Source organism: Meriones unguiculatus, chromosome 4 (genome assembly GCF_030254825.1).
Source record: "Meriones unguiculatus strain TT.TT164.6M chromosome 4, Bangor_MerUng_6.1, whole genome shotgun sequence".
NCBI classification, from domain to species: domain Eukaryota; kingdom Metazoa; phylum Chordata; class Mammalia; order Rodentia; family Muridae; genus Meriones; species Meriones unguiculatus.
The window spans coordinates 88,855,275-88,879,859 of NC_083352.1; the positions used below are offsets into that span (position 1 = coordinate 88,855,275).

At 47.9% G+C, this 24,585-nt stretch overlaps 1 protein-coding gene across 4 annotated transcripts in view; it reads right to left on the minus strand.

Annotated features, from left to right (window-relative positions):
- Positions 1-5,260: 5,260 nt before the first annotated feature.
- The window catches only part of P2rx7 (purinergic receptor P2X 7), a 39,502-nt gene continuing 20,177 nt past the window's right edge, over positions 5,261-24,585 (minus strand). For all 4 annotated transcript variants that reach the window (XM_060382410.1, XM_021631391.2, XM_060382412.1 and 1 more), the window contains exons 6-13: positions 24,134-24,214; positions 23,346-23,475; positions 21,969-22,105; positions 17,288-17,378; positions 15,389-15,454; positions 15,022-15,171; positions 12,648-12,749; positions 5,261-8,918 (exon numbers count right to left, since the gene is read on the minus strand). In XM_060382410.1, coding sequence (XP_060238393.1) covers positions 8,421-8,918; positions 12,648-12,749; positions 15,022-15,171; positions 15,389-15,454; positions 17,288-17,378; positions 21,969-22,105; positions 23,346-23,475; positions 24,134-24,214 — 1,255 coding nt within the window. In that variant the 3' untranslated portion in view covers positions 5,261-8,420. The remainder of the gene's footprint in view (positions 8,919-12,647; positions 12,750-15,021; positions 15,172-15,388; positions 15,455-17,287; positions 17,379-21,968; positions 22,106-23,345; positions 23,476-24,133; positions 24,215-24,585) is intronic.

Below are 24,585 nucleotides of genomic sequence, written 5' to 3' on the forward strand. Positions count from 1 at the left end.
CAGGGAAAGCCATGCAGGTTCATTACCACGAGTGTTTGTAATAGCTTTGGTACTTAAAAAAAAAAAAATCTCTCGTGACTCTATCCATATATTTTTCCTAGACACACCTCTCCAAGGCTTCTATCTTAATAATCTTTTTATAAGACCAGCTTTTAGTTTTGTTTTCTCAAATTTTCATTTCACTGATTTCTACCCTAGTATTTCCCTTTTATTTCTTATAGTTGGTTCTATTATTCTTCAGTGCGTTAAGTTGAATGTTTAACTTGGTTTTTTGTTGTTTTTTTTTTCCATCTTTGTAGTTTCCTGATGAATTATATAGCGCTGTGGGTTTCTTTCTGTTTAAAGTACCACTTTAGTTGTGTCTACCTGTTTTGACTTGGAGTGTTTTCATTATCTTTGATTCTATGTATTTCCAGAAATCATTTAGCAATAATTTATAGGGGTTCCAAGTATTTTCAAAATATGCCTTTTAAAAATTCATTTTTAGTTTCACTGAGATGCACTTGAAGAGCGTGTTCTATATGCTGTTGAACACCGGGATGTGCACAGCCTGATGCATGCCTGCCTATTTTTACAAATGTCCTATGTACATCCCAGAAAAGAAAGCACATCCTTGGCAGTGTTGACTTCTCTAGGGATCTGTTATCTTGGAAGAAGCAGGTTTGAGTCATTCACTCTGATAATCTTGGGTGTATGATATTCCAGGCAAAGAGAACAGCAAGAACAAAGGCCCTGAGTAGGGATGAGTTTGCTATGCTCCAGGAACAGAGAGAGAGGGAATGGAGCAGAATGGGCTAGGAAGGGAGCAGGAGAGCTCGCTCTGAGGAGTCAGCAGCAGCCAGAGTTTGGGGAGATTTTGAAGCCTCCCCTTGGCACACACGGTAGATTCTTGGCCATGTACCAGGTGGTGTGCAAGGCACTGCACATGCGCCCAATGTCAGTATAAAGTGAACTCACTTTATATAGTGGGGACAGCATTTCGAGTCAGGAGTTCCTAGGAGATCATCTTCAGTCCAGGTCTTTCCTTTCACAGACAAGAGAAGTAAGATGAATTCTGGACAGCTCTCTGTAGCCCAGAGCAGAGCTCTGGATAACCCCTCTGTCTGTGAAGGAATATTGTGAGTTCTGGTCCAGCCTGGTTACATGGTGTGGAAGTCTAAATAGGAATGGCCCCCACAGACGCATGCATTTTGAATATTTGGTCCACTGGGAGGGGCACTGTTAGGAGGTGTGGCCTTGTTGGAGGAATTGTGTCACTGTGGCGGTAGGCTTGAGGTCTCCTATGCTCAAGCTGGGCCTAGTGTGACAGTCTCCTGCTTCCTGAGGATCAAGATGTAAAACTCTCAGCTCCTTTTCCAGCACCGTGTCTGCCTGCACACTGCCACATTTCCCGCCACGAGGACAATGGGAAACCTCTGAACTGTAAGCCAGCCCCAGTGAAATGTTTCCCTTTATAAGAGTTGTCGAGGTCATGGTGCCTGCCTCAAAGAAAGAAAAAGATGAAGAGTCGGTTTTCATAATTTTACTCAAATGCTACTGAAAGGAATCTGTCTCATGAATCCCACTGTAAAACAAAACCCACTTATCCATCCAGTTATTTATTTTGTAAACGCAGGTTTTTGTAGATCTGAGTGGAAGTCAATTTTCCAAAAGGACCCTCCTTCTTCTAAAATGTTCTAATTTTTCTTCTAAATTGTTCTGAATGTTCTGTTTTCTCTAATTTCAACCCTTCTGCTTCATTTCCACACGTGGATCTGTTTCTGTGAGACAGCTGGTTCAGCCTTTCCTGCATCCCCCAAGGTGCCACCCTCATTTCCAGAAGAGTCTATCCCAGCGCTTTATGAGGGGGCCTCTGGGCTCCATTCAGAAGTCTTCACCTGGCAAAACCCGGAAATGACCCACAGTGCTGACTGGTGTGGCAGTTTTTCAGCCTGCCAAGCAAGCAAGACAGGGCCCTTCAGGGGCGGCCTCTGGTGCCTGAAGGCCTAATGTGCCTTCAAAGTAGCCTCTCCTTTACTTCAGCCGAGACTTTGTGGCAGGGACGGAGAAATGGCATAGTGGCTAAAGGCACTTGTCACCAATCCTGGCAGCTGAGTTCCACCCCTAGAACTTACGTTGTGGAAGGAGAGTGCTGACTCAGTGTGTTATCCTCTGACCTCCACCATGGTACACATGCATGCAGGCACACACACACACACACACACACACACACACACACGCACACACACACACACACACACGCACACACACACGTGTCTGTAGGCATGTGTATACATATTCAAGCCTGTGGAGGCCTCAGGTTAATATTGAGACTCACCCTTGATTGCTCTTTCATCTTAGTTCACAGAGGCAGGGTCTCTCAGTCCTACCAAAGGCTCTCTGGCCAGCTTGCTCTGGAATCCACTGTCTCTGCTTTCCAAAGCTGGAATAACAGACATCTCAGCCACCACCCACACCCTCTCTTTTGAGATAGGCCTGCCTGTGTAGCTCAGACTCACCCAAGGACATGCCTGAGTCACAGCTTCCCTGATGCCTGACAGCCCAGGAGTGGCTCTCAGGAGCTTTACAACTTTTTCAAGAACCTCAGTTCCCTCTCTTTGAAGATTTCTCTCCAGTCATCCCCCATCTGATTTTCATTTACTTGCTTTTCAGAGACAGGCCTCTGTGGGACCTCAGCCTGGCTCATGTCATGGCACCGATGGGAACAACTCTTATTTTTCTCTCTGAATGTCACTTCCCTTGAGCTAGCGGGGCCTGCCCACATCTCACAGGTCTGCCTCCCTTTGAGCTTCTGTTTTGTGAAATGGGACGGCATGGTCTGTGAGGTAATAGGAAAACAGCCACAACCGTACAACACCCAGCAGTAAATGTCTAAGATCAGCAACAGTTTACTACCCACAGGTACTTACAGCTCTGGCAAGGACGGCTCAGGGAGGAGGCCACCGCATGCCATCAGCGTCACATGGGCTTTGACTCAAAGCAGGTTAATGAGAGACTGACTTTGCAGTGTCAGGAGGTTAAAGAGCTGTTCCAGTTTCATTCTGTTGCTGTGATAAAACACTCTTGCCCAAAAGCATCTTGGGAAGGAAAGCCTTCAATTTGGCTTACGCTTCCAGGTCATGGTCCATCAAAATGGGTGTCAGAGAAGGAACCTTCATAGGAACCATGGAGGCACACTGCTTGCTGGCTTGCTTTCTGGCTTACACATCCACAGGCTCGTGCTTGGTTAGCTGTCTTGTCAAGCCTGGGGCCAGCTGCGGAGGGCTTGTGCTGCCCTGGTGGGCTGGAGCCTCCCCACATCGACTAGTAACCCAAACTAACCCCCACCCAAACACACACACACACACACACACACACACACACACACAGAGACACAGGCAGACACAGACACACGCAGACACAGGCAGACACAGACACACACAGACACAGACACACACAGGCACACACACAGATACACACTCAAACAGACACACAGACACACACAGACAGACACACAGACATAGACATACACACATACATACACAGAGACACACACGCAGACACACACACTCAAACACACACACACAGACACATACTCAGATACACACACACCCAGACACACACTCAAACAGACACACACACACACACTCCAACACTCCAGTCTAATTCAGTTCTGGATTGAGGCTTTCCTCTCAAATGACTTTTTGCTGTGTCAGCTTGACAGTTGATGCTAACTAGAACAAGAGACCCAATTCTGAGGGAGAATGAGATTGGCCTCTTTGGACGATTTCGTCAGAGAGCAGGAGTACGTCATCTGTTGGATGAGGGAAGGTATTTGGCCAGAAGACCTTTCTGAGGGGGCTGAGGAGGTCCAGTGGTTAGGTAGTTTTCAGGTACCCCAATTTTACCAGTATGAAGACAGCTAACCATAACAGTGTCCTGGCTAACCTTTGACATTGTGACACCATTGTCAACTAAAAAATCCACATTGAGAACCATGCAATCAAATTACAATAAATAAATAACACCTCCAAACCTCAATGTTTTAATTAAGCTCACAGTTCAGTCGGTGTTGGACCACACTCAGAGCTCTCCTGGAGCAGGTAGAGGCCATGGACAGGACACTGGCAGGGGACTGTTTGAGACCTTCACACAGGATGCACCGGTGGCTCCATTGCCCACTCTTCATTCTTCCGCTTGATGCACACGTCTGTCCCTGGCCTGAAACCCAGTCTCCTGACCAGCCTGGGATGGGAAGTCTCTGAAATCAAAGCACACCAGAGCTGCCCCTCCTTTTCTCTCCCTGCTGGCCTTTTGTGACTTTTTGAGGGGAGGAAGGCAAGAAGAAGAAAAAGTTTCATAGCAGGGAAAGGCTGAAATAAAAATTAAAGCCATCCTACTATCAATTGTATTTTGTACATAGAGATTTTTTTCTTTCAGTACTAAGTCTCAAACCTGGGGCCTCATACACACAAGACAAGTTCTTCCAATAAGCTCTAGATTCAGCTTCAGAATGGTCTTTTTTTTAAAATATTTATTTGTATATATGTTGAGATAGGGTCTCACTATGTCCCCCTGGCTGGCCTGGAATTTTCTTTTTTTTGTAGGGGAGCTGTTTTCAAGACAGGGTTTCTCTGTGTAACCTTGGCTGTCCTGGACTTACTCTGTAGACCAGGCTGGCCTGGAACTCACAGAGATCTGCTTGCCTCTGTCTCCCGGGTGTTGGGATTACAGGTGTGTGCCACCTCACCTGGCTGGAATTTTCTATGTAGATCAGGCCAGCCTCAAACTCAGAGATCCGCCTGCCTCTGTGCTGGGAGGTGTGTGCATGGCTCAGCATGAGCTTTTACATATTAGATGCGGTCTTAGCACATTCCTGCTTAAAACCCTGGCTACCTGACCACTGACTGTGGCTCTTTGTCAGGCTTGTGACAAGCCTGTGGGACCTGTGCTGTGGTCACCACCTGGAATGCTCTACCTTACTCCACTTAGAATTCTAGCTACCTAGGAGTTCCTCTGCATACTTTAGCGAAGTTGTTCCTTCCTTGGGTAGACCTGCTCTGATCTTCCCACAGAAGTCAAATTCTCCCGTTAAAGGGCCTCAGAGCATCACTTCTTCAACATGACACACATCACAGACGGCAAGTTTTCATTGCTCAAATCATTTGATTACTATCTATATCATATATCTCCGTGGGAGGAGTAATCTCACCAGCCACCAAGAAAGTGAATGAATTCATTGAGATTTGAGACTCTTCTGGGAAAAAAAAAAAAGGGGGAATTTAATTCAATTTTTATTATTAAAACAGTTAAGAAAAAACCTTACATTGCCAACCTGAAATTAGAAAGAGTTTAGGAGATGGTTCCCTTTAAAGAGAGAAATGAAATCCACCCTGAGTTCTGAGCAAGTGCTGAATACTGGTGCGGGTAACAGCAAGGAACCTGAGCCTCGGACCACGGCATCCACTGTGCAGTAGATGGACATAGAGGTGCCAATATCATGCTGCTGCAGAAAGTGTCATTTTATACACAAAGCAGCATGTCACCCTCCCGACAGCACCAATGGCCATGGCCAAAGGAAACGCTAGAAGGACCCAGGGATCATTCATTACCCGAGGCCTCAACAAGGTGACGTAAGTACACTAGGAAGGAGGCATCAAAGATAAAGGAATAAAGACTCTGCGGCCACAGGAAAGGAAGCCTGTAGCTCTTGCGTGGGATGCTTGGAGTAAAAAGTTCAACTCTGAAGTCAAATACAATCCACATTTAAAAAGTATCTCCAAGCCAGGTGGTGGTGGTGCAGGCCCTTAACCCCAGCACTTGGGAGGCAGAAACAGGCAGGTCTCTGAGTTTGAGGCCAGCCTGATGTACAGAATGAGTTCCAGGACAGCCGGGGCTACCCAGAGAAACCCTGACTAAAAAACAATCTCCCAAAAGATAATAAAAATGGAAATCAAAGCTGGTGCAGTTATTGATTCCTGAGTTTAAGGCTAGATAAAACTCTGGGCTTAAAAAGAAAAAGTGGTTTTATCCATGTTTTATCCATGCAGTAGAAGTCTTCTGTTTTTAAAACTTGGAGTCACTTATGGGGTGTGTGTGTACACATGCCAGTGCTCTCACGTGGAGGTCAAAGGACAACCTGTAGGCGTCAGTTCTCCTTTCCACCACGTGGGTCATGGCTCCCGAGGAATAAACTTGGTCATCCATCATGCTTGTCAGCCATCTCAGCCCCGCCTACGCTTTCAACATTCAGCTTTGCTTCTAGCTTCAGAAGTCTCAAAATAGCAAGTCTCAGAGCAGATTTGAAAGTCTCAGGCCATCAGCCACAGGATCCCACAGCCCTCATAATCTCTGTTCTGTTGGAAACAAGTTGCTGTGTCTAGAAAAAAGAAATCTTAAAGCAGGACCCCAAAACTGTGGCTATCCACTCTTACATGCTTAGCAGATAGAGAAAACAGTGAAGGGTGCTAGCTTTCCATAAGAAGTAAACTTATTGTATTTATTATTAGTGTGCATGAGGCATGTATGAGGGCAGAGAACAACTTTTGGAAGTTGGTTCTCCACCTCCACCATGGACTTCAAAGTCATCAGATTGAATGGCAAGCTCTTTACTGTCAAGCCACCTTGACAGATGACGTCCAGTTATTACGTGGAAGCTGTGATCTCAAATTTTTCATGCTTGTGTAAAGAAAATGCTCTGTTACCCACTGACCCATCTCTCTAGTCCCTCTTCCCCCCTCTTTTTAATTATCACAATTACGATTTGTTTAAGTCGGTTTCAAAGCTGGAGAGTTAGCTCAGTAGTTAAGAGCATTTGTTACTCTTGCAGAGGGCTCAAGTTCAGTTCCCAGCACCCCCATGGTGGCGTGTAACCATCTGAGATCCCAGTTCCAGGGGCTCTGACACCCTCTTCTGACCCCCACAGGCACCAGGCATGCACATGGTGCACAGACATACATGCAGGCAAAATACTCAAACATGAAAAAAAAAATCTTAAAAACAAAACAAAAAACCCACAATCTTGCAGTGTAGCTCAGGCTGCCCTGGAACACCTAGCCTTCCAGTCAGCCTCCTGAGTTCTGGGGTCACTCCACACCTGGCAGCTTGGGCTGCTTTTTATTTATTTATTATGTGCACAGTGTTCTGCCTGCATGTACATCTGCAGGCCAAAAGAGGGCACCAGATCTCATTATAGATGGTTATGAGCCACCATGTGGTTGCTGAGAATTGAACTCAGAACCTTTGGAAGAGCAGACAGTGATGTTAACCTCTGAGCCATCTCTCCAGCTCCTTGAGCTGCTTTTTTTATAGTAGCATTCATACTGCCTCAGCACATGATGACTGTAAAGTCCAGGATGTCAAAGGCACAGAGGCATCTTTTACTGGTTTGTGACTTTGGTAGTCTCTTGGAACCATACGGTAGCAATGCGGGTATGACTGTATGTTGCATGCAGTTAGATCTGATGGTTTTAGGGCAGCTCTAATGCCACCTCTTACAACTGCCCAATGGAGTGCTGAATTTTGTCGTGACTCCGGGCCTCAGTCAGCATGTCTTGCCCTAGGTGCCCATGGCTGTGTGCCAACCTCCCTTCCCAGATGTAAGGATTTAAGACGGAGAGCTGTCGTCTGGGTTGCTGGGCAGTTTGCCCTTGGCCTGTCTCCTGCAGTTTCGGTCACGTGTTAGTAGGGTCTGGAATCACCTGAAGGCAGCAGCTTCTCTCCCCCCTGTGGTGACAGGACTTAGAGGTGATGACCTGGCATGGGATGGGGACTTCTTCCTGAGGCTGCTTGGGCTCCCTCACAGCAGAGAAGCCTCAAATAGCCAGACTCTTAGCTAGGGCTGGCTCCCTCTCAGCAAGCGATCCAAGGGCAGGGCGTGGAAGCTATTAGCCGCTTAAAACAAGGTCCTGAAATCGATGCAACCTCACGTACACTACTGGACACAGCACCAGAGCTGCCCGTAACGGGAAGGGGAAACAACACCTTTGGGTCTTGAGAGTTGGTGTGGGGGAGTGTCAAGATCTGTGGCCATGTTTAATCTCTCAGAGCATCCTCAAATCCCAAAGGGTTTGTTTTTAGAGTTGGACCTTTGCATCCATGCAACTATGTAAACATTTATGAGACAGACCACCTACAGCCATTTCAGTCTTTTCTCAGGCGAGTTCAGATAAAGTAGGTTGTGAAATGAGGAGCCTAAGTACACATTAAGAGCCCAGGGTGGAACAGCAGCCCAGGGACAGACTCCAGGCTCAGGTCTGCATCTGCTTCTCATCCACGCAGAGAGGGTTTGTGTGCTTGTGGGTTGGTCTAATCAGGTCTTCAGCACACAAAGAGCTCACCAGGGAGGAAAACTGAGTTCCCTCTAGCTGCAAACGTGACTCTAGGTCTTTAGAAGGGAGGCTGTGCTATAAGCCGCCGTAATGTGGCAGCCATGCATGCTATCAGTAGGGACACTTGAAGCCACCGTACTGCCCCTCAGTCTTAGGGAACTCCTTCCGGATCCGCCAGCGGCAGCAGCTGGGCAGGATGGCAAAGTCAGCCAGGTCTTGGGAGCCGAAGCGCCAGATGGTGTAGCACCTATACGCACAGTGTCGCAGCCTGCGGTTGGCGGCCTCTTCCTCCAGCACCAGCAAGGGCTCCTGGTAGAGCAGGAGGAGCAGCAGGGCTTGTCTGGACAGCACGAGCTTCCGGAAGAGCTCCGAGGTGGTGATGCAGGGCCCTGGTGCCCTCCGGCAGCACAGCTCCTCCAGGGCCCTGCGATTCTCCGGCAGCCGCGAAGGGAGGCAGTTTCCACACTGGCACCAGCCCGGGCTGGGCCCGGACCTGGGGGGTGCCTCTTTACACAGCAGCTGCACTTCCTCAGGTTGTCCAGGAGCAGGGGGCGAGTTGTGGAGAAATAGGGACAGCCTAGACAGGTCCGTGAAGTCCATCTGGGGCCTCTGAAAAAGTGAAGTTTCCAGACCCATCAGTAACAATAACCCTTCGCAGTCTATCAACCTATGAACTTGCACTCAGTGTCACAGCGACTGGAGCAGCTATCACTTATCAAACATCTGTCTCAGGGCAGGCCACTGTTAAGCCCGTTAAGAGCCTCTGGTAGTACAGATGCTTCTCTCCACTTTACGTACTTGGAAAGTGAAGTTGAGAAAAGCCAAGTATCAACTGGGACATGGTCTCTTGCCCTGGTGGCCTTTCGAGGGTGTCTCTCCTCCGGGGTGATTCTCCCGTCACATCAAGATAGTGGACTGGCTCCTTCTTCATGACTAGCCCCCTTCTGAAAAGATCTAACTAGTTAGTATGATTCTTTGTGACTGTGGTCTCCATGGGAAAGCAGGAACCCTGTTATTTTCTGCATTTTCCTGGTGCCTGGGACAGTACTCATTAGATAGTAAACATTTGTTGACTCATTCCTACTCTCTCTATGCCTGCCAGACTCTCTCTACTGGCAAAACTGTTATATTCCAAATAATTGCCAGAATTGCCATGCCTAGCCTTTGTGGCATATGCCTTTATTCACTGGATGAAGAGCTAAGTTAAGCACATTCAAACTGAAGAGTTCATGTATGTGCATGGTCATAGCAGCATTATTCATAATAGCTGAAAGGCTGAACCAGCTAATGGGTGGATAAGCAGAACCTGATCTATCCAGGTAGTCTGTCTATCCAGGAATACTACTGAGCCAAAGAGCAGGCTGAAACAGTGGCACACACAGCAACATAGACGCAACATGCAACATTGAAAACACAATGCTAAGTGAAAGAAGCAATACAAAGTATCACATAGTGGATGACCCACCTTGTGCAGAATTTCTAGACTAGACTCACCAAGAGGAAGTAGGTGAGTAGTTAACAGGGACGACTGGGAATGGGAAGAGGCTGCTTGATGGAGATGGGGTTTCTTTCTGAGAAGATACGAGAGCTCTGGGGTCGGTGGCATTGACTAAATAGCATTGTAACATATGGAACATCACTAAATTATATTCCATAAAATGGTAAATGTTTAAAGTCTCAAAGGAAGAACCTTTTTTTCTTCGAGACAGAGTTTCCTGTGCCCCAGGTTGACCCCAAACACTACAACACTGCATAAGCCTTGCCTTGAACTCCTGATATTCCTGCATGTTCCTCAAAAGTGCCAGGATATGCACCACTGCCCAGCTAAATAGTTAATTTTCTACCCATATTCCACAAGGACACTACAAGAAAGAAAAACTTTGATCAATTGCTTCCCAAGATGAGATATAAAAATCCTACATATTTAAAGCTGAGCACAGTGGCACATCACTCTGGGAAGCTGAGGCAGGAGGATCTCTGTGAGTTTGAGGTGAGCCTGGTCTACAAAGTGAGCACAGGACAACCAAGGCTACACAGAGAAACCCTGTCTCAAAACAAAAAAAAAATAAAACAAAAAAAATCTTTATGAGATCCATTAATAAGTACAAATGACAGCGCATCACTTTAAGGTGGAAGGCTGTAGGGTAAGGAGGTGGCTCAGTCTTCCCATGCTTGTCATGCAAGCAGAAGGACCCGTGTTAGGTCCCACGCCAGGCTTAGTGCACCCCAAGTCGCAGTGCCACGGACACAGGCAGGAGGATCCCTGGAGCTCTCTGGCCAGCAGTCTAGCAGAATTAGTGAGCTTCAGGTTCTGAGAGACTCTGTCTCAAAACAACACTGTGGAGAGCGATTGAGGACGACAAGTCGTATCAACTTCTGGCATGCACTTATACTCGCATACCCATGCATTCACGTGAACACACACACACAACACACACACCTAAATCCCAATAAGTTAGTAAGTCATCCAGTCCCAGCAGCCTAGGAAGTTGAGGGCCATCCATTCGCGCTGTCTCTGGCAATTCATGGAGACTTTGTACCAGAATTACAACGGGGCAGAGGTGACTCAGTCGTACCACATTTGCCTATGATATGCAAAGACTGAGGCTCAAACTGCAGCATTCCCCAACTTGGATCAATCGTTGAAACTCACCACATAACAGGAAAAAGAAAACCTCACACATTATTTCAAAAAAAGTAGGAAAAAAAAATTTAAATCCTGTATCCATTCATGATAAAAATTTCCCACAAGCTAGGACCAAAAGGGAATTTTCTTGAATCTGATACCACCTTCTTAAAAGCTCACCAAAAACCTTTGCAGAAAATGAACTAGCCAAGCTGTGTGCTGAGGCAGAAAATGAGGTGGAGGCCTGTGCTTTCCACACTGGTGCGGCAGCCAGCCTGCTGGGGTCTAGCCAGTGCTGGGACTGGCCCCGGGATTCTCCCCTGACGTCTCCATGAAGAACCAATGCCCTGCCAAGACCTTAACTTCAGCCGTTCACCCTCCAAACTGGCAGAGTAAACTGGTTGTTGTAAGCTACCTGGTTATGGTCACTGGTTATAGCCACAGGAAATCAATCCAGCTGGCAAAGGTGCCCAAGGACCGGAACTGCAGGGGAGCACAAATGAATTGTAGCTGTGCGCTGCTCTCTGCTAACACCGACTCTTAGCTGATCGTCCTGAGAATGCTGTGTTTGTCACCATGGCATGACTGGCATTTGCTCCATGCTAGAAACTTCCCAAATGACCTTGGGAATGCTGAAATGGGTAAATAAACTGAAAGTTTGCAAAGCAGAAGCCACACAAACGCGAGGATGAGCAGTCACCATGTGCAGAGTCGGGTAACTCACTAGATGCTGAGCGGCAGGGGGCAGACTCCGGACAGAGTGTGTGGAGGCTTTACAACTCGGTCTCTTTTGCAACAGGGTCTCACTGGGTTTCCCAGCCTGGCCTGAACTCTGGGTCCAAGCAATCCCCCTGCCTCAGCCTCTCGAGTGCTGTAGTGACAGGTGTAGACAGACAGCTTGTACCTAGAGTGTACAGTTCAATTTTTATAAAATTCTAGAATCAACAAAAAGAATCCTCAAGCTGGTGTGGCGGCACACACCTTTAATCCCAGCCCTGGGGAACTCAGAAGCAGGTACATCTCTATGAGTTCAAGGCCAGCCTGGTCTCAGAAGAGTGCCAGTCCATCCAAGGCTACATGATGAACAACAACAGAAACCAAAAGCCTAATCCTTAGATGCAGAATCTCTGGATAAATAAAGTGCCCTTCTCTCAGCACTTCGGAGGCAGGGGTAGGTGGATCTTTGGGCTCGAGGCCAGCCTTCTACACAGTGAGTTCCAAGATAGCCAGGGCTACACAGAGAAACCCTATCTCAACAAAGAAACAAACCAAATTCCACCTGCAAAAAAAGAGAAAACAACAAACAAACAAAAAACCCACCTCTAACATGAACTACACCCTTAGCCCAAAACATCTAATTTTGAATCATCTTTATTAGATTTGTGTTTCTTGTATGCAAGTGTATCACAGCAAATGCGGGGAGATCAGAGACTAACTTGCTGCAATTTGTTTTTTCCCTCCCCATATGGGTCCTAGGGATCCATCTCAGGTCATCCCTTGGCAGCAAGCGTCCTCACCCCTTGAGCCATCCCACCGGCCCCCAAACAACGAATTTTTCAATCTAGGTGCCGGCTCCATGATCCTGTTTACTTTGCTAAAATTCATCAGCTGTGATTTATATAAATATCTACACGTATTTATATTTAAGAGCAAAAGCTCCTAAAAACATAAATAAATAAATAAATAAATAAAGCCCCAACGTTTTCACTTACCGGAACTTCTTGGCCTTTGACAACTTGCAGACTTTTCCCGAGCAGCTGCTTGTCTACAATCCGAATGTGGGGCTCGTCCACAAAGGACACATACTTTAAGGTCTAGGAAAAGAAGGTTAAAAAGTCTGTTTCCGTACAGAAGGTTCAAGAGTTGCCCCTTCAGACATATGTGAACACATCTGCTAACCACATCTACCACATGACAAAGCAAGCTACAGACCCAAAGGGAAGCCAGACAGAGCCCCAAGCACCCTGACATAGAGAGCCGTCCTGGCCATAGTCCAGCCGAAGCACAGCGAAACGCCTGTGCTGAGCTCTCCTCAGGACAGTCTCCCTAGATGCAGCCTCTTGAGGGCTTTGGTGGTGCCCCTAACTTGTTCACCTATTTGGTAAACTTCACTCATCCAGGCAGGGCCATTTTAGTTACAAAGGTGAACTAATCTTCCTCTACCTCTTCCCTTCCTTCCTTCTCTTCTTCCTTCTTTCCTACCCTGCCACCTCTCCCCTCTTCCTTCCTTCCTTCTTTTCTTTCTTTCCTTCCTTCTACCTCCTCTTTTTTTGTTTTTGTTTAGATAGAGCTTCTCTTTAGCTGTTTAGGAACTCACTCTCTAGACCAGACTAGCCTCAAAGGCAGAGTTATTTTCTTTTTTGAGGCAGGGTTTTATTCTCCAGTCTGGACCAGCCTCACACACTCAGCACCTGCCTGCCACAGTCTACCTGCTGCGGGGATTGCAAGCCAACGTCACACACTGTGCTTGGCTGAACTTCTGCTTCCATCAGGAACACGAGAACAATGGACAATAAACAATGAACTGTACATTCAGCTGCTGGAAAAGGACAGTGATGTGCCCAGGGAAGGGAGAAAAAGTAACCCTCTTTATTTTCAAGGAACCAGTGGTTTCTCTGGGGGATCCTAGAAGTAAGAGGAGTGGAGCTGCCTCACAAAGTCCAAATTTAAAAAATGAAAACAATATGTATGTGCCTATTCCCTACCTTAGGCTATTTGCCAGCCCAACCAGCAACCACCATGGCTAGAATTCTTGTGTGTTCATCCAGGACCCACAAATGCACATAAACAAATATGTGTGTGAAATGTACATATAGAAAATGTATAGAAGCAGATTATGCATACACTTGTCTTTTAACCTATAAACTGTGACATGTGGTTCTTTTATTTATTTTTTTCCCTCTAAACAAAAAACATCTTGGATATTTGCTCATGCTATTTGTACCTGAATGCTTCTGACAGGTTCTGAGGCCAGCCTGAGATGGAGTCTCAGCGCTACCATTTACTCTCTGACTTTGGGCAAAGCAGTGTTAAATCTCAATCTCTCTCCTACCCGCATCTCTATTTCTCACTCTGTGTGTGTGTGGGGGGGGGTGTATGTGTGTGTGTCTTTGAGACAAGGTCTTACTCTGTAGCCTAGGCTAGCCCTGAACTCAAGGCAGTCCACCTCTCTTAGTATCTCCAGTGCTGGGATGATGGGCAGGAGCCACCACATCCAAGGCTCTAGGTATGCTTGCTATTTGAAACAAGGTCTCCAGGCTGACCCGGCTCTCACAGTCTTCTTGCCTTAGCCTCCTAAGGGGCTGCAGGGGTGTGCTACCATACCTGGATCCTGTACTTCATTCTTTCTAGTGGGACACACACACACACACACACACACACACACACACAGACAAAGTAACCAAAGGCTTTCTTTTCTTGCTTGCTATTAGTTACCCAAGTGGTGACTAGCATTGTTTACTATAGATTTTTTTCATGGCATCTTTCACTGTTCGCCCAGTGGACATTTGGGGTAGAGGGTTTTTTTTCCCCCCTGTTTAGTATTTTTTTATTTATCTATTTTGCAAAACTGGGTGTGGAACTCAGGCCTCACCCGTGCTGAGCAAATGCTCTATGACTGAACTATTCCCTGATCCTCATTCATTATTAGCAATTTAACAAAAATTTAGTGAACGCCCTGAATGCATTATATACTGTGTGTACGTCTTGTATGAAAAGTATGGAGAAAGGGAAAAAACAGGATGTAGAATACTCTCATTTATATATTATTAGTTACTGCCCAATGACTGGTTCTCTGAAGCCATTGTGCTGTATGGGGACAGGGAAGGGCTGTGCCAATGTAACGAATGACGAAAAGTGGAACAAAAAAAAATTGTCTTCTCAATAAAGTGAACATCTCCATTTTTTGCATCTCTTCTTTCTCAAAACCAAAGGACTCATCAGAAGGACAGTTGTTTGGGGTTGTCAAGGAACTTACCCACTGAGGGATCAAACCTTGACTGCGGCCTATTTTTTTTTCCCCACACACTTTTTAGCCTAGAAGAATCTGTGTGTGTTTGGGTGTCTGGCGGAAGCAGCATGCCTTACCGGCTTGGGCTCTGTGACGGACTCACACTTCTTCCTGTAGTAGTACTCATTGACTGCACAGAACTCACAGCACTTACAGTAGGGGTAGACGCTGGACCTGCAGAAGGCGCTTGAGTATGTGGTGATGAGGAAGTCAATGAACACAGTGGCCTGTGGAAATGTGAACAGCACGCCCGTGACTCCTCTCGCCAAGTCATTTCCCTTGTTGCTTTTGTTGCTATTGTGTTTCTGAGACAGGGTCTCACCATGTAGACCAGGCTGGCCTCCGACTCACAGAGATCCGCCTACCTCTGCCTCCCGAGCAGGACATCGCCGGCACCCCTGGCCTGAATCATTTTCTCAAAGGATGGGGAAGAGAATCTCTTACCAAGCCAAAGTAGGACAGTGTGGACCCAATGTACACAACCAGTTGGATGATGTCGAACTTTCCTCCCTGAAACAGAGCAGAAAGCATTACTCGGTTGAACTTGGACTGGTACCTTTTCTTGCTGACTGGCGGTCGCTGCCTCTCGCACTTGCAGAACCTCGTGGCAGCACTGAGACACGGCCACGTGCTCACTGTCTGTCACAGAGACCACAAGACCCCATATTTCCCCTTTCCGCCATCTAGAATGGTTTAGAGAGATGTGGCCAGTAAGGCAGGACCACTGAAGGTTGCTTTCCATAGGAGATGAGGGTTTCAGACAAGCTCTCCCGTACGTAGTATGTGGTTACTTGGGAAGCAGCAATGTCTGCCTATCTCTGCCTTGTTGGTCTTTTCAAGGTCCACTCTCAGTGGCATTTCCATTCTCTCAGTTATATTTTATGGGTTCTTGTCTTCCTTCCTATTTACTTATTTATAGACAGTCTTCATGTATGTATGTAGTCTTTAGTGGCCTGGAGTGTGGTAAGTGTACCATGCTTCCCTCAAACTCACAAGATCCACATGCCTCTGCTTTCAGAGTGCTGGGATTAAAAATGTGTGCCACCGCCCCCAGCTTTACATTTCACTGATTCGTATGCGGCACTCATCGCGAGCCGCCAAACGGGGCACTGTGGGCACCGGTTGATTTCTGAGTGTCTGGCATCTCCTCCTTTTCCCCGGTTTTTCTCTGGAGAACTACTTCTTCTTATCCTCGGTGCGTGCAGTCTGAGTGTTGAAGGTGGATGTGCCTGGTCCTGTCCTCTGGCCCCTCATCCAGGTCTGGGCTGGTCCAAGAGCAGCCACTGAACATATGGCATGGCCCTGATGATAGCGATTGGGGTAGCAATGGACAGTTGTGAGCCCCCATGTAGACGCTTGGAATCAAATCCAAGTCCTCTGAAGGGAGAACAGTCACTGTTCTTAACTGCTGAGCCATCTCTACAGCCTCTTATTTAATTGTATTTTCTAGGTTGGATCTCACCTATATCAGGGTGGCCTTGAACTCCCTGTGTAGCTGAGAATGACCTTGAACTCCAGGTCCTCCTGCCTCTGAATCACAAAGGCTGGAGTTTTAGGTGTGCACCAGTTTATTTGTGCTGGGGATCAAACCTAGGTCTGCTCATAGGCTTACATTCTTCCAGCTGAGCTACAGCCCCAACTCAGTACCACATCGATTAATTAATTAATTGGTGTGTGTTGTCTGTGACACCATTTGTATGAGTGCAGGTGTGCATGCCTGTGCAAACATATGTAGAAGAGGTGGGCTTTGGGCTATCACTCCTTAATTGATCATGAGTATGACTGTTTTTTGAGACGGTCTCCCAGTGAACCTGGCTGGCCTTGGAGTCTCTGGGATCCTCCTCTCTCTTGCTCCAGTCGTGGCATTAGAGGCAGGTGCTGCCTCGCTGGCTTTTTCACCTGGGTCCTGGGAGTTCTGAACTAAGTCCTCATGCTTGCCCAGTGAGCGCTTCGCCCACAGAGCCATCTCCCCAGTTCAGTGTTAAAGTATTTGAAAAGTTGGATATTACATCTAGGCCTGGTGGTCCCCGCCTATGATTCCAGCATTTAGAAGGATGAGGCAGGGAGACTGAGGATTCATGGCCAGCTAACTATGTAGCACAAGCTTGTCCCAGAAAAATAAACCAAAGTTCGGATGTTTGAATTTTTTTCCTCAGTCATATTCCATGTTTTTCAGATGCTTTCTCCATCATCAGAACCCCAATACAGTTCTTCCTCCTCTCATCTCACGAGTGACTAGTGCAGAGCCAACTACTGACTGCAGCTGCTAGCATCCCCTCCCCCCTACATCCACAATTAGACAGTCACAGGATGGAGGTGCTGGGAGCAGGAGGAGGGACTCACAGTGCCAAACACCAGGATGTCAAAACGGATCCCGAAGGCTTTGATCAGTGTCCGCTTTTCCACCTTGTTTTCCTTATAGTACTTGGCATATCTACGGGGAAAAGCACATTTACAACAATCTTTCTGAAAGTGCAGGGATTTTACAGGGAGAAAGAGCAAACCAGTAGGCAATCCAGTCTTCCGTGCCTGCTCTCCAGGCCTGCCATAGTTGGCAGAGGAAAGATCAGTCCAGCCCTGCAATTAGGCTCTGAACAACAGGAACCAAAGAATGTCCCCAAGTTACCTCACCTGCTCACATCATCATGGAGTGACAGGAAACTGGCTTTTAGTTTCCTATTAAAACAGCCAGCATTTAAGGCAATATAAGATTAGCAATAAGCAAAGAAACTAAAGAGTAACTTCAGGTGATGTGTTTATTTCTCTCTTTTCTTTTTTTTTTTTTTTTTTTTTAGGCAAGATAGTCTTGCCCATCTTGGAACTCACTATGGAAACCAAACTGTCCTCAGACTCAGAGATCTTCATGCCTCTGTCTCCAACTGCAGGTACTAACGGTGTCTGGCACCATGCCAGGGCATGTTTGTCTCTTAAAAGAGAAAAAAATAGATGCAGCTTCTATAACAGAACAGGCAAGAAGGGCATCGTGAGGCTCAGCCTCGGTTTTCCACTGCGGACAGCTCAACGATTGCCCTAACGGTGCTTTTGAGTCTGTGTTCATCTCTTTGCCAACCATTAAACAAACACAGAACCAAACCAAAAGTCACAGCAGCCTGCACGTCATCCTATGTGAGTCTGTGACAATCACATTATGAACCTTCCAGCCAGTTCAGGATACCCTGTCAGCACCTCATCTATCTGATTCTCATAGCAAGCCAGTATTTCTCTATCTTCAGGCACACAGAGGCAGGTAGGGCCAAGGCCAGACATATCGTTCATGAAGGTCCTTGTAGCCCAGGGCCTGATGACAGTGTTCAGACTAGCAGCTTCCGGCTCCCTCCCGAGCCCCGTCTCACCTTTGCTTGCAGTCTGGGTCTCACCAGTGTCTCTCTTACTGCCCTGTGTGTGGTGGCCTGCTCCCATCCTCTGGGATATATAGGTTTAAATTCATTGACACTGCCTTCTCTGTGTCGTCGCTAAATCACCTTCATGAACTAACCTGGAACAATCACAACCACCCCAAGTGGGTGCAAGATTTTTTAAAAAGTGATTTGTTTTTCATAAATAATCAGGAAGACGTAAGCCACATATGTTTAGCAGGGCATGGTGGTACACACTGTCATCCTGGCAGTGGGAAGGCTGTGGCAGCTGGATTGCCTTGAACTTAAGGCTAGCCTGAGCTGCACAGTGATTTCAAGGCTAGCTTGGACTCTATAGTCAGGCCCTACCTCAAAAAAGCAAAAGAAAACAAAACTGCAACAAAACAGTGCAGCCACAAAGCCGGAAGCCTCATAGAATCTCTACATTTCACAGGTTGTCCTTACATAGAAATGTGCATTTTCTTTCTGCGTCATTCACAACCTATTTCTAGGTGCAGGAAGACAAGAAAATGGAAGACAAATGCTCTGCCAAAGTTTCATCTCTCGCCAGAGGGGTTTCCCTCGCCTTGAGTCTGATTGTTTCATTCCCGGACAGTTCTTTCCTTCCTGCCCTGTCTAGTGGTTTGCTCTCTACTATACAAGCCGGCATGCGTCAGCACTCCACGCTTGTGGCTGGTTTGCCTGGGAAAATTAATTTTGTAAGTACTTGGATTTCTGCTTCCAGGCTCTTGCCATCCATTGGGGGCCGTAACGGAAGGCAAAGATTATGTGGCAGGACTACTCAAAAAGAGGGTCCCTGGGCCCGAATGCCAAAGAAGGGTTTCAGAAGGCCTGAGTAGTTCTAGGGCCCTATGTCAGTACAGGTAGGTGGTGACTCAGTGAGGGACACTGGGCAAAGGTGCTTTTCTGGATTCAATATTGGCCCCCAGAAAAGATAGGTCCAAGTGCCTAACCCCAAACCTTACTTGGAAACGGTTTCTGCAAATGTAAATAAGCATCTCAAGATGAGCTTCCCTTGGGTTCAGGGTGGTCCCACATCCCAAGATTAGCAGGCATCCTTAGACAGTAAACGGAGAAACCCTTCGGGGATGAGAGCAGAGACTGGGGTGGTTCAGCTACAAGGTTAGCGATTCCTGGAACCGGCAGAAGTGGAAGAGGCAAGAGAAGACCCCTTCGTGGGCCTTCAGAGAGAACGGGTCTTCTGACACCTGGTCGTCTCAGACTTCCAGGCTCTATGAGAGAATACATGTCTGTCGCTACTTGTGGTAATCTGTTACAGCACCGAGGGAAACCAGTACTTACCCAGACACGTCCTGGACCCGAGAAGCGCACCCTACATCCCCTGTATCACATGCATGAGGCAGCTGAAGCAGGTGCTCCGAAGGAGGACGTTCTGTAATGTGCCTCCTTATTTTATTATTTATACAGCCCGCATGTGTGCCTGTGCACCTGAAGAGGGCGCCAGGTCTCACTACAGATGGTTGTGAGCCACCATGTGGTTGCTGGGAATTGAACTCAGGACCTTTGGAAGAGCAGCCAGTGCTCTTAACCTCTGAGCCACCTCTCCAGCCCTATCTCCTTTATTTTGGTGTGTGTGTGTGTGTGTGTGTGTGTGTGTGTGTGTGTGTGTGTGTGTACCAGTGTCCGAATCAGGTGTCTTCCTAGTCACTCTCTACCTTGTTTTGTCAGACATGATCTCTCTGATCCTACTGCTCACCAGTTTGTCAGAGCGGCTAGCCGGCAAGCCCCAGGTATCCTCCTGTCTCTGCTTGTCCAGCACTGGGGTTCTAGGCACACACCACTACCAGGCCTGGCTTTTTACATGGATGCTGGGGATTGGATTCATGTTCTCTTGGTGCACACACAGCAAGTGATTTCATGGATGAACCGTCTCCCCAGCCCCATAAATGTTTTCCCTTTTTTGTTGGTTTGTTTTTTGATATATGGTTTCTCTGTGTAGCAGCCCTGGCTGTCCTGGACTTCCTTTTTGTAGACCAGGCTGGCTTTGAATTTACAGAAATCCACCTGCCTCTGCCTTCCAAGTGCCAGGATTGAAGGCATGCACCACCACACCCGGCCTAAGTATTTTTCCTGAGGACAAAGTTATATAAAATGAGCTTTTCATCTTCCTGTATAAAAGAAAGCTATTATTTCCCCAAATGCCTCATGTAGCCTGTAATTTCCTTCTCCTTTGTGACGCTGTCTGAAAATACCTTGTCCTCTTGCCTGTCAGATCTCCACAGTTTATCTGTGGCCAAAGAGTTCTCCTGCGGCTCATTTAACAAGAAATTTTCTAACACTTTATTCTAAGAGAACACTGATGTCATAACCCCTTCGGCTCTCTAGAGAGCTCAGATCCCACCAGGACCAGGCGGAAACCAGGAGGATGTTGGCTAATGTCTGGTTGGTACATTGCCCAGCATGCGTTAGCTGACTGCTGAATAAAAATGCCCAGGCCTGTCAGGGGGCAGTTCATCCTATCCTCTCTTTCTTGCCAATGGTCACAGCCTATTCAGCCCACCACCTACTCGGCAAGGGTGATCAGAAAGTCACCTGAACTACGTACACAACCTCTTTCTGAGCTCAGGATGAACCTCCACTGGCCCAGAGGAGGCAGCAAGCCTCAGCCAGCATGACGCTGAGTCAAGGACCTCTAACTCAGTCTCCACAGGCGCCAGGCATAAAGCATGCGAGTCCATATAAGGACATAAAGGAGTGGCCAGGACAGTGGCAACACAGAAGCCACATGCTGCTTCTTCAGGGGCCGATACCCATCTCCAGCCAGTGCCGTCCTGTGGGATATGAGCCCTGTGTTATCAAGTTAGAGCTTCTTGTCAAACGCTCTAGTTTTTCAGGAAGACTAGGATGCCCGACTCTTTGGGTAGAATGCCACAAGGTTTAAACATTCTACATGTGCAAAGACATCTTATTCCAGTGTGGGTGTTTGCTAACTGGGGGGAGGGGGAGGGAGGAGGGTCGTTGTGATGCTCAGTACTACATAGCAAGCACCCAGGTGGGGCCCATGACTCAGTTTCCAGGATGGAGCTTTCAGGGTAGGCATGTGGATCAGCAGTGTTCAAATTCGAGTGAACAGCAGAGCCCCACAGAGACTTGTGAAAATGCAGATCAGACGCCCAACTTCTATAGTCTGACTCAGAAGAATATAGGCTGGGCCCGGGAATGTGCATTTTTTGTATCACTATGCTGCTGGTGATGATGTATACATGAGTATGTGTGGGGTGTGTGTGTGTGTGTGTGTGTGTGTATGTGTGTGTGTGTGTGTATGTGTGTGTGTGGGGTGTGTGCATGCACATGTATGCACATGGCCTACATGTGGAGGTCAGAGGACAGCTTGTGAGAGTCAGCTCTGTTCTTTCACCATGTGTGTTCTGAGAATCCAACTCAGGGCTCTGTGCTTGGCAGCAAGTATCCTCGCCCACTGAGCCACTCCTCAGCCTACAATATTATCTTACTGTGGTTTCAATTTGCATTTCCCTAATGACCCATAACGTTGCTGAGCTATAATTTATTTACCTACATTTTTGTCTGAGTGCCCTTATTGGAGTCTAGCAGCAACCAGGAAGTGGCAGCCATGTGTTTCCTGATGGCTGTGTGTGCCCACTGGCACGCACATTCTATGCTGTTACCTGAAGTTGTAGCCGGGGATCAAGGACTCGTTGGTGTACTTGTCGTCCAGGCGGCGGAAGCTGTATCGGGGGTAGCAGTGATGGGACCAGCTGTCCAGGTTGCAGTCCCAGTAGATCTCGATGCCCATGATCCCTCCCTGCAGGGGCAGTCAACCAGAGGGGTCACTGCGTGTGTGGGTATGGCTTACTCAAGCACCAGACACTGCCCTGCTCCGCAATGTCATTGTGAGGAGGGGTTTCCTTCTCCGGGGAAAACACTCATTAAAAGGCTTCAGTGCCATGAACTCGGGCTAGAATACCGCAGCGGAGGCAGGCATGCCTCCCCGCTCTTCCCACCTGGGACCCACTCCCTCAGTTACCTCTAACACGTAACTTTCAGTGACTCCCCTGCATTCAGATGTCCCCCTAACTCCTCCCCATTATAGATTAAGATGAACGGGATAGCCTGGGATCCAGGGACCACCCCACATGCCTTTCCTGCTTTCTGTCTGAGCTCCCTTGGGAAAAGCTTCGGGAGGTGTGAGCCAGGGAGCGATCCTGAGACGGACAGGCTGCCTGGCCTTATGTGCCCTTCCTAGCACTGTCTCCTCTGCTAAAGATGAGCATTTTTATAAGAGAGACCAAGAGAACCCAAACAAACATGGTGGCATACTTGTGGAATTTAGCACTTGGGGGGCCAGAGAGTTCCAGGCCAGCCTGGGCTACCCAGTGAGACCTACTCTCAAAACACCAAAAAGTCAGCTGGGTGGTGGTGTCTCAAGCTTATAATCCCAGACTCAGGAGGCAGAGGCAGATCTCTGAGTTCAAGGCCAGTGAGTCAGCTCCAGGAGGACAGCCAGGGCTACACAGAGAAACCTTGTCTCAAAACAAAAACAAAAAACCCAAACAAAAACACATCAGCATTAAAACGTCACTGTGACCCCTGAAACAAGATTTGGTTGTTGGCTTTAAAGATGGAGGAAGGGACTGCCAACCAATACATAAATACAAGGAGCAGGCTGCTGGGGAAGGTGGAGATGGAAACACGCTTTCTCCCCCAGAGCCTCCAGAGGGAGTGCGCTGCTGCTGGCGCCTGGAGGCCAGCCCCCCCTAGACCTTCACCGCAGGCACAGAGGGACACGGATACTGTTTGAAGCCAGTACATCACTGGTAAGCTGGTACCGCAGCCACAGCAGGGTTGCCCCAAGCAGCTCGCTCCCCAAAGGAATGCAGGCAGCGCTCTGGGCGCGTGCCTTATACCAAACATCAATGTGAGCCGTGACTTTAGGACCCCAAAGGTCAGTCGCCACCATCAGACGCTGTCATTAGATGTTTGACAACCTCCGCCCCACCCCCACCCCTGTCACACACGCACCACTGTGCAAAGACTTTACCAACCTGAACTGCCACCTCTGAAAAGTTCTCTCCTGCTTCCTGGAAGATGTCTCCTAGCCGGAAAATGGGACACTGAGGGTTCCGAGTCTTGTGAAAGGTACAAGAGACATTCAGATCTGGCAAGATGTTTCTCCTGTGCAGAATTGCAAACAAACGATGTTTTAGCAGCCATCTCTCTAGGGGGAAAACAGATGGCTGATAAGAAGTGCTTGCTGGTTACCGTGGTGTAAATCCCTCCACCACAGCTGCTGTCAAGCTCCCGATGGGACGCTGTCGATTTCCATATCGATCTACTGCAAGCAGATCCATCGCTCACTGAGGTGAGCTGTGTGGCAGCTGCCTCATCTCCTGGGGGCCCTTACACTGTGCTAAGAACAATCTTTGTGACCACGGGCGTATCACAGAATCGGTGGGCTATCGCTTCCACAGAGCGTGGCTTCCGTCTCAGTTACCCGTGCTCATCTGCTGTCCCGATTGTTTGCTCAGGGAAGCAGCCAGTTTGGCCTAGGGACACTCAAGACAGTCCTTGGGCGAGATGAGCAGGCTGAGGAACGGAAGTCCTCCCGCCCCAGCCACATGGGGAAGGCCGGAAAGGGGCTCGGCTGTAATCAAGCCTGACCAATGGCTCTGGAAAGACTGTGAGCCAGAACCACCCAACAGAGACCCTTTCAGGTTCCTAATCCACAGACAAGAGAGAAAAGCTTGTGTGATTTTAGGCCCTCTAGGTTTGGGATCATTCGCTCCATGGCCGAGATAACGGACCCGTACAGCCAGGCACTGGAGATGCTTACGTGGTATAGTTGTGGCCCGGGAAGTCAATGTTGTTCTTGATGAGCACAGTGAAGTTTTCAGCGCTCCTCAAGAGTGCAGGCCTGGGAGAGAAGAACGAGGATCTGTGACCTCAGGGACAGAGTCCTTGGGTCGGAGGGTTATGGTTTCGTGCTTTTGAGTGAAGAGAAACGAGTACAGCAACTTAGGTAGGCAGAACTTTCCAAAGTTCTCCACGAGGCCTGTAGCTTCTCCAAGAAGCCTTCTCCCTTCTTGAGCCCCCTCACGGCAATTACGGTGTCACGTCAGACACGAGACAAATGCATGCTTGGCTCTGCATGGTGACCTGTTACAACCTGACAGCTAGCTCTCCAAGGGAGAAACAGGAAAGGGCCTCAAATGTAGCACTGGCTGCTCATCATGGCGTAAATTAAATACTCCTACCATGGCTGGGGTCAAGCCCACATCCACCATC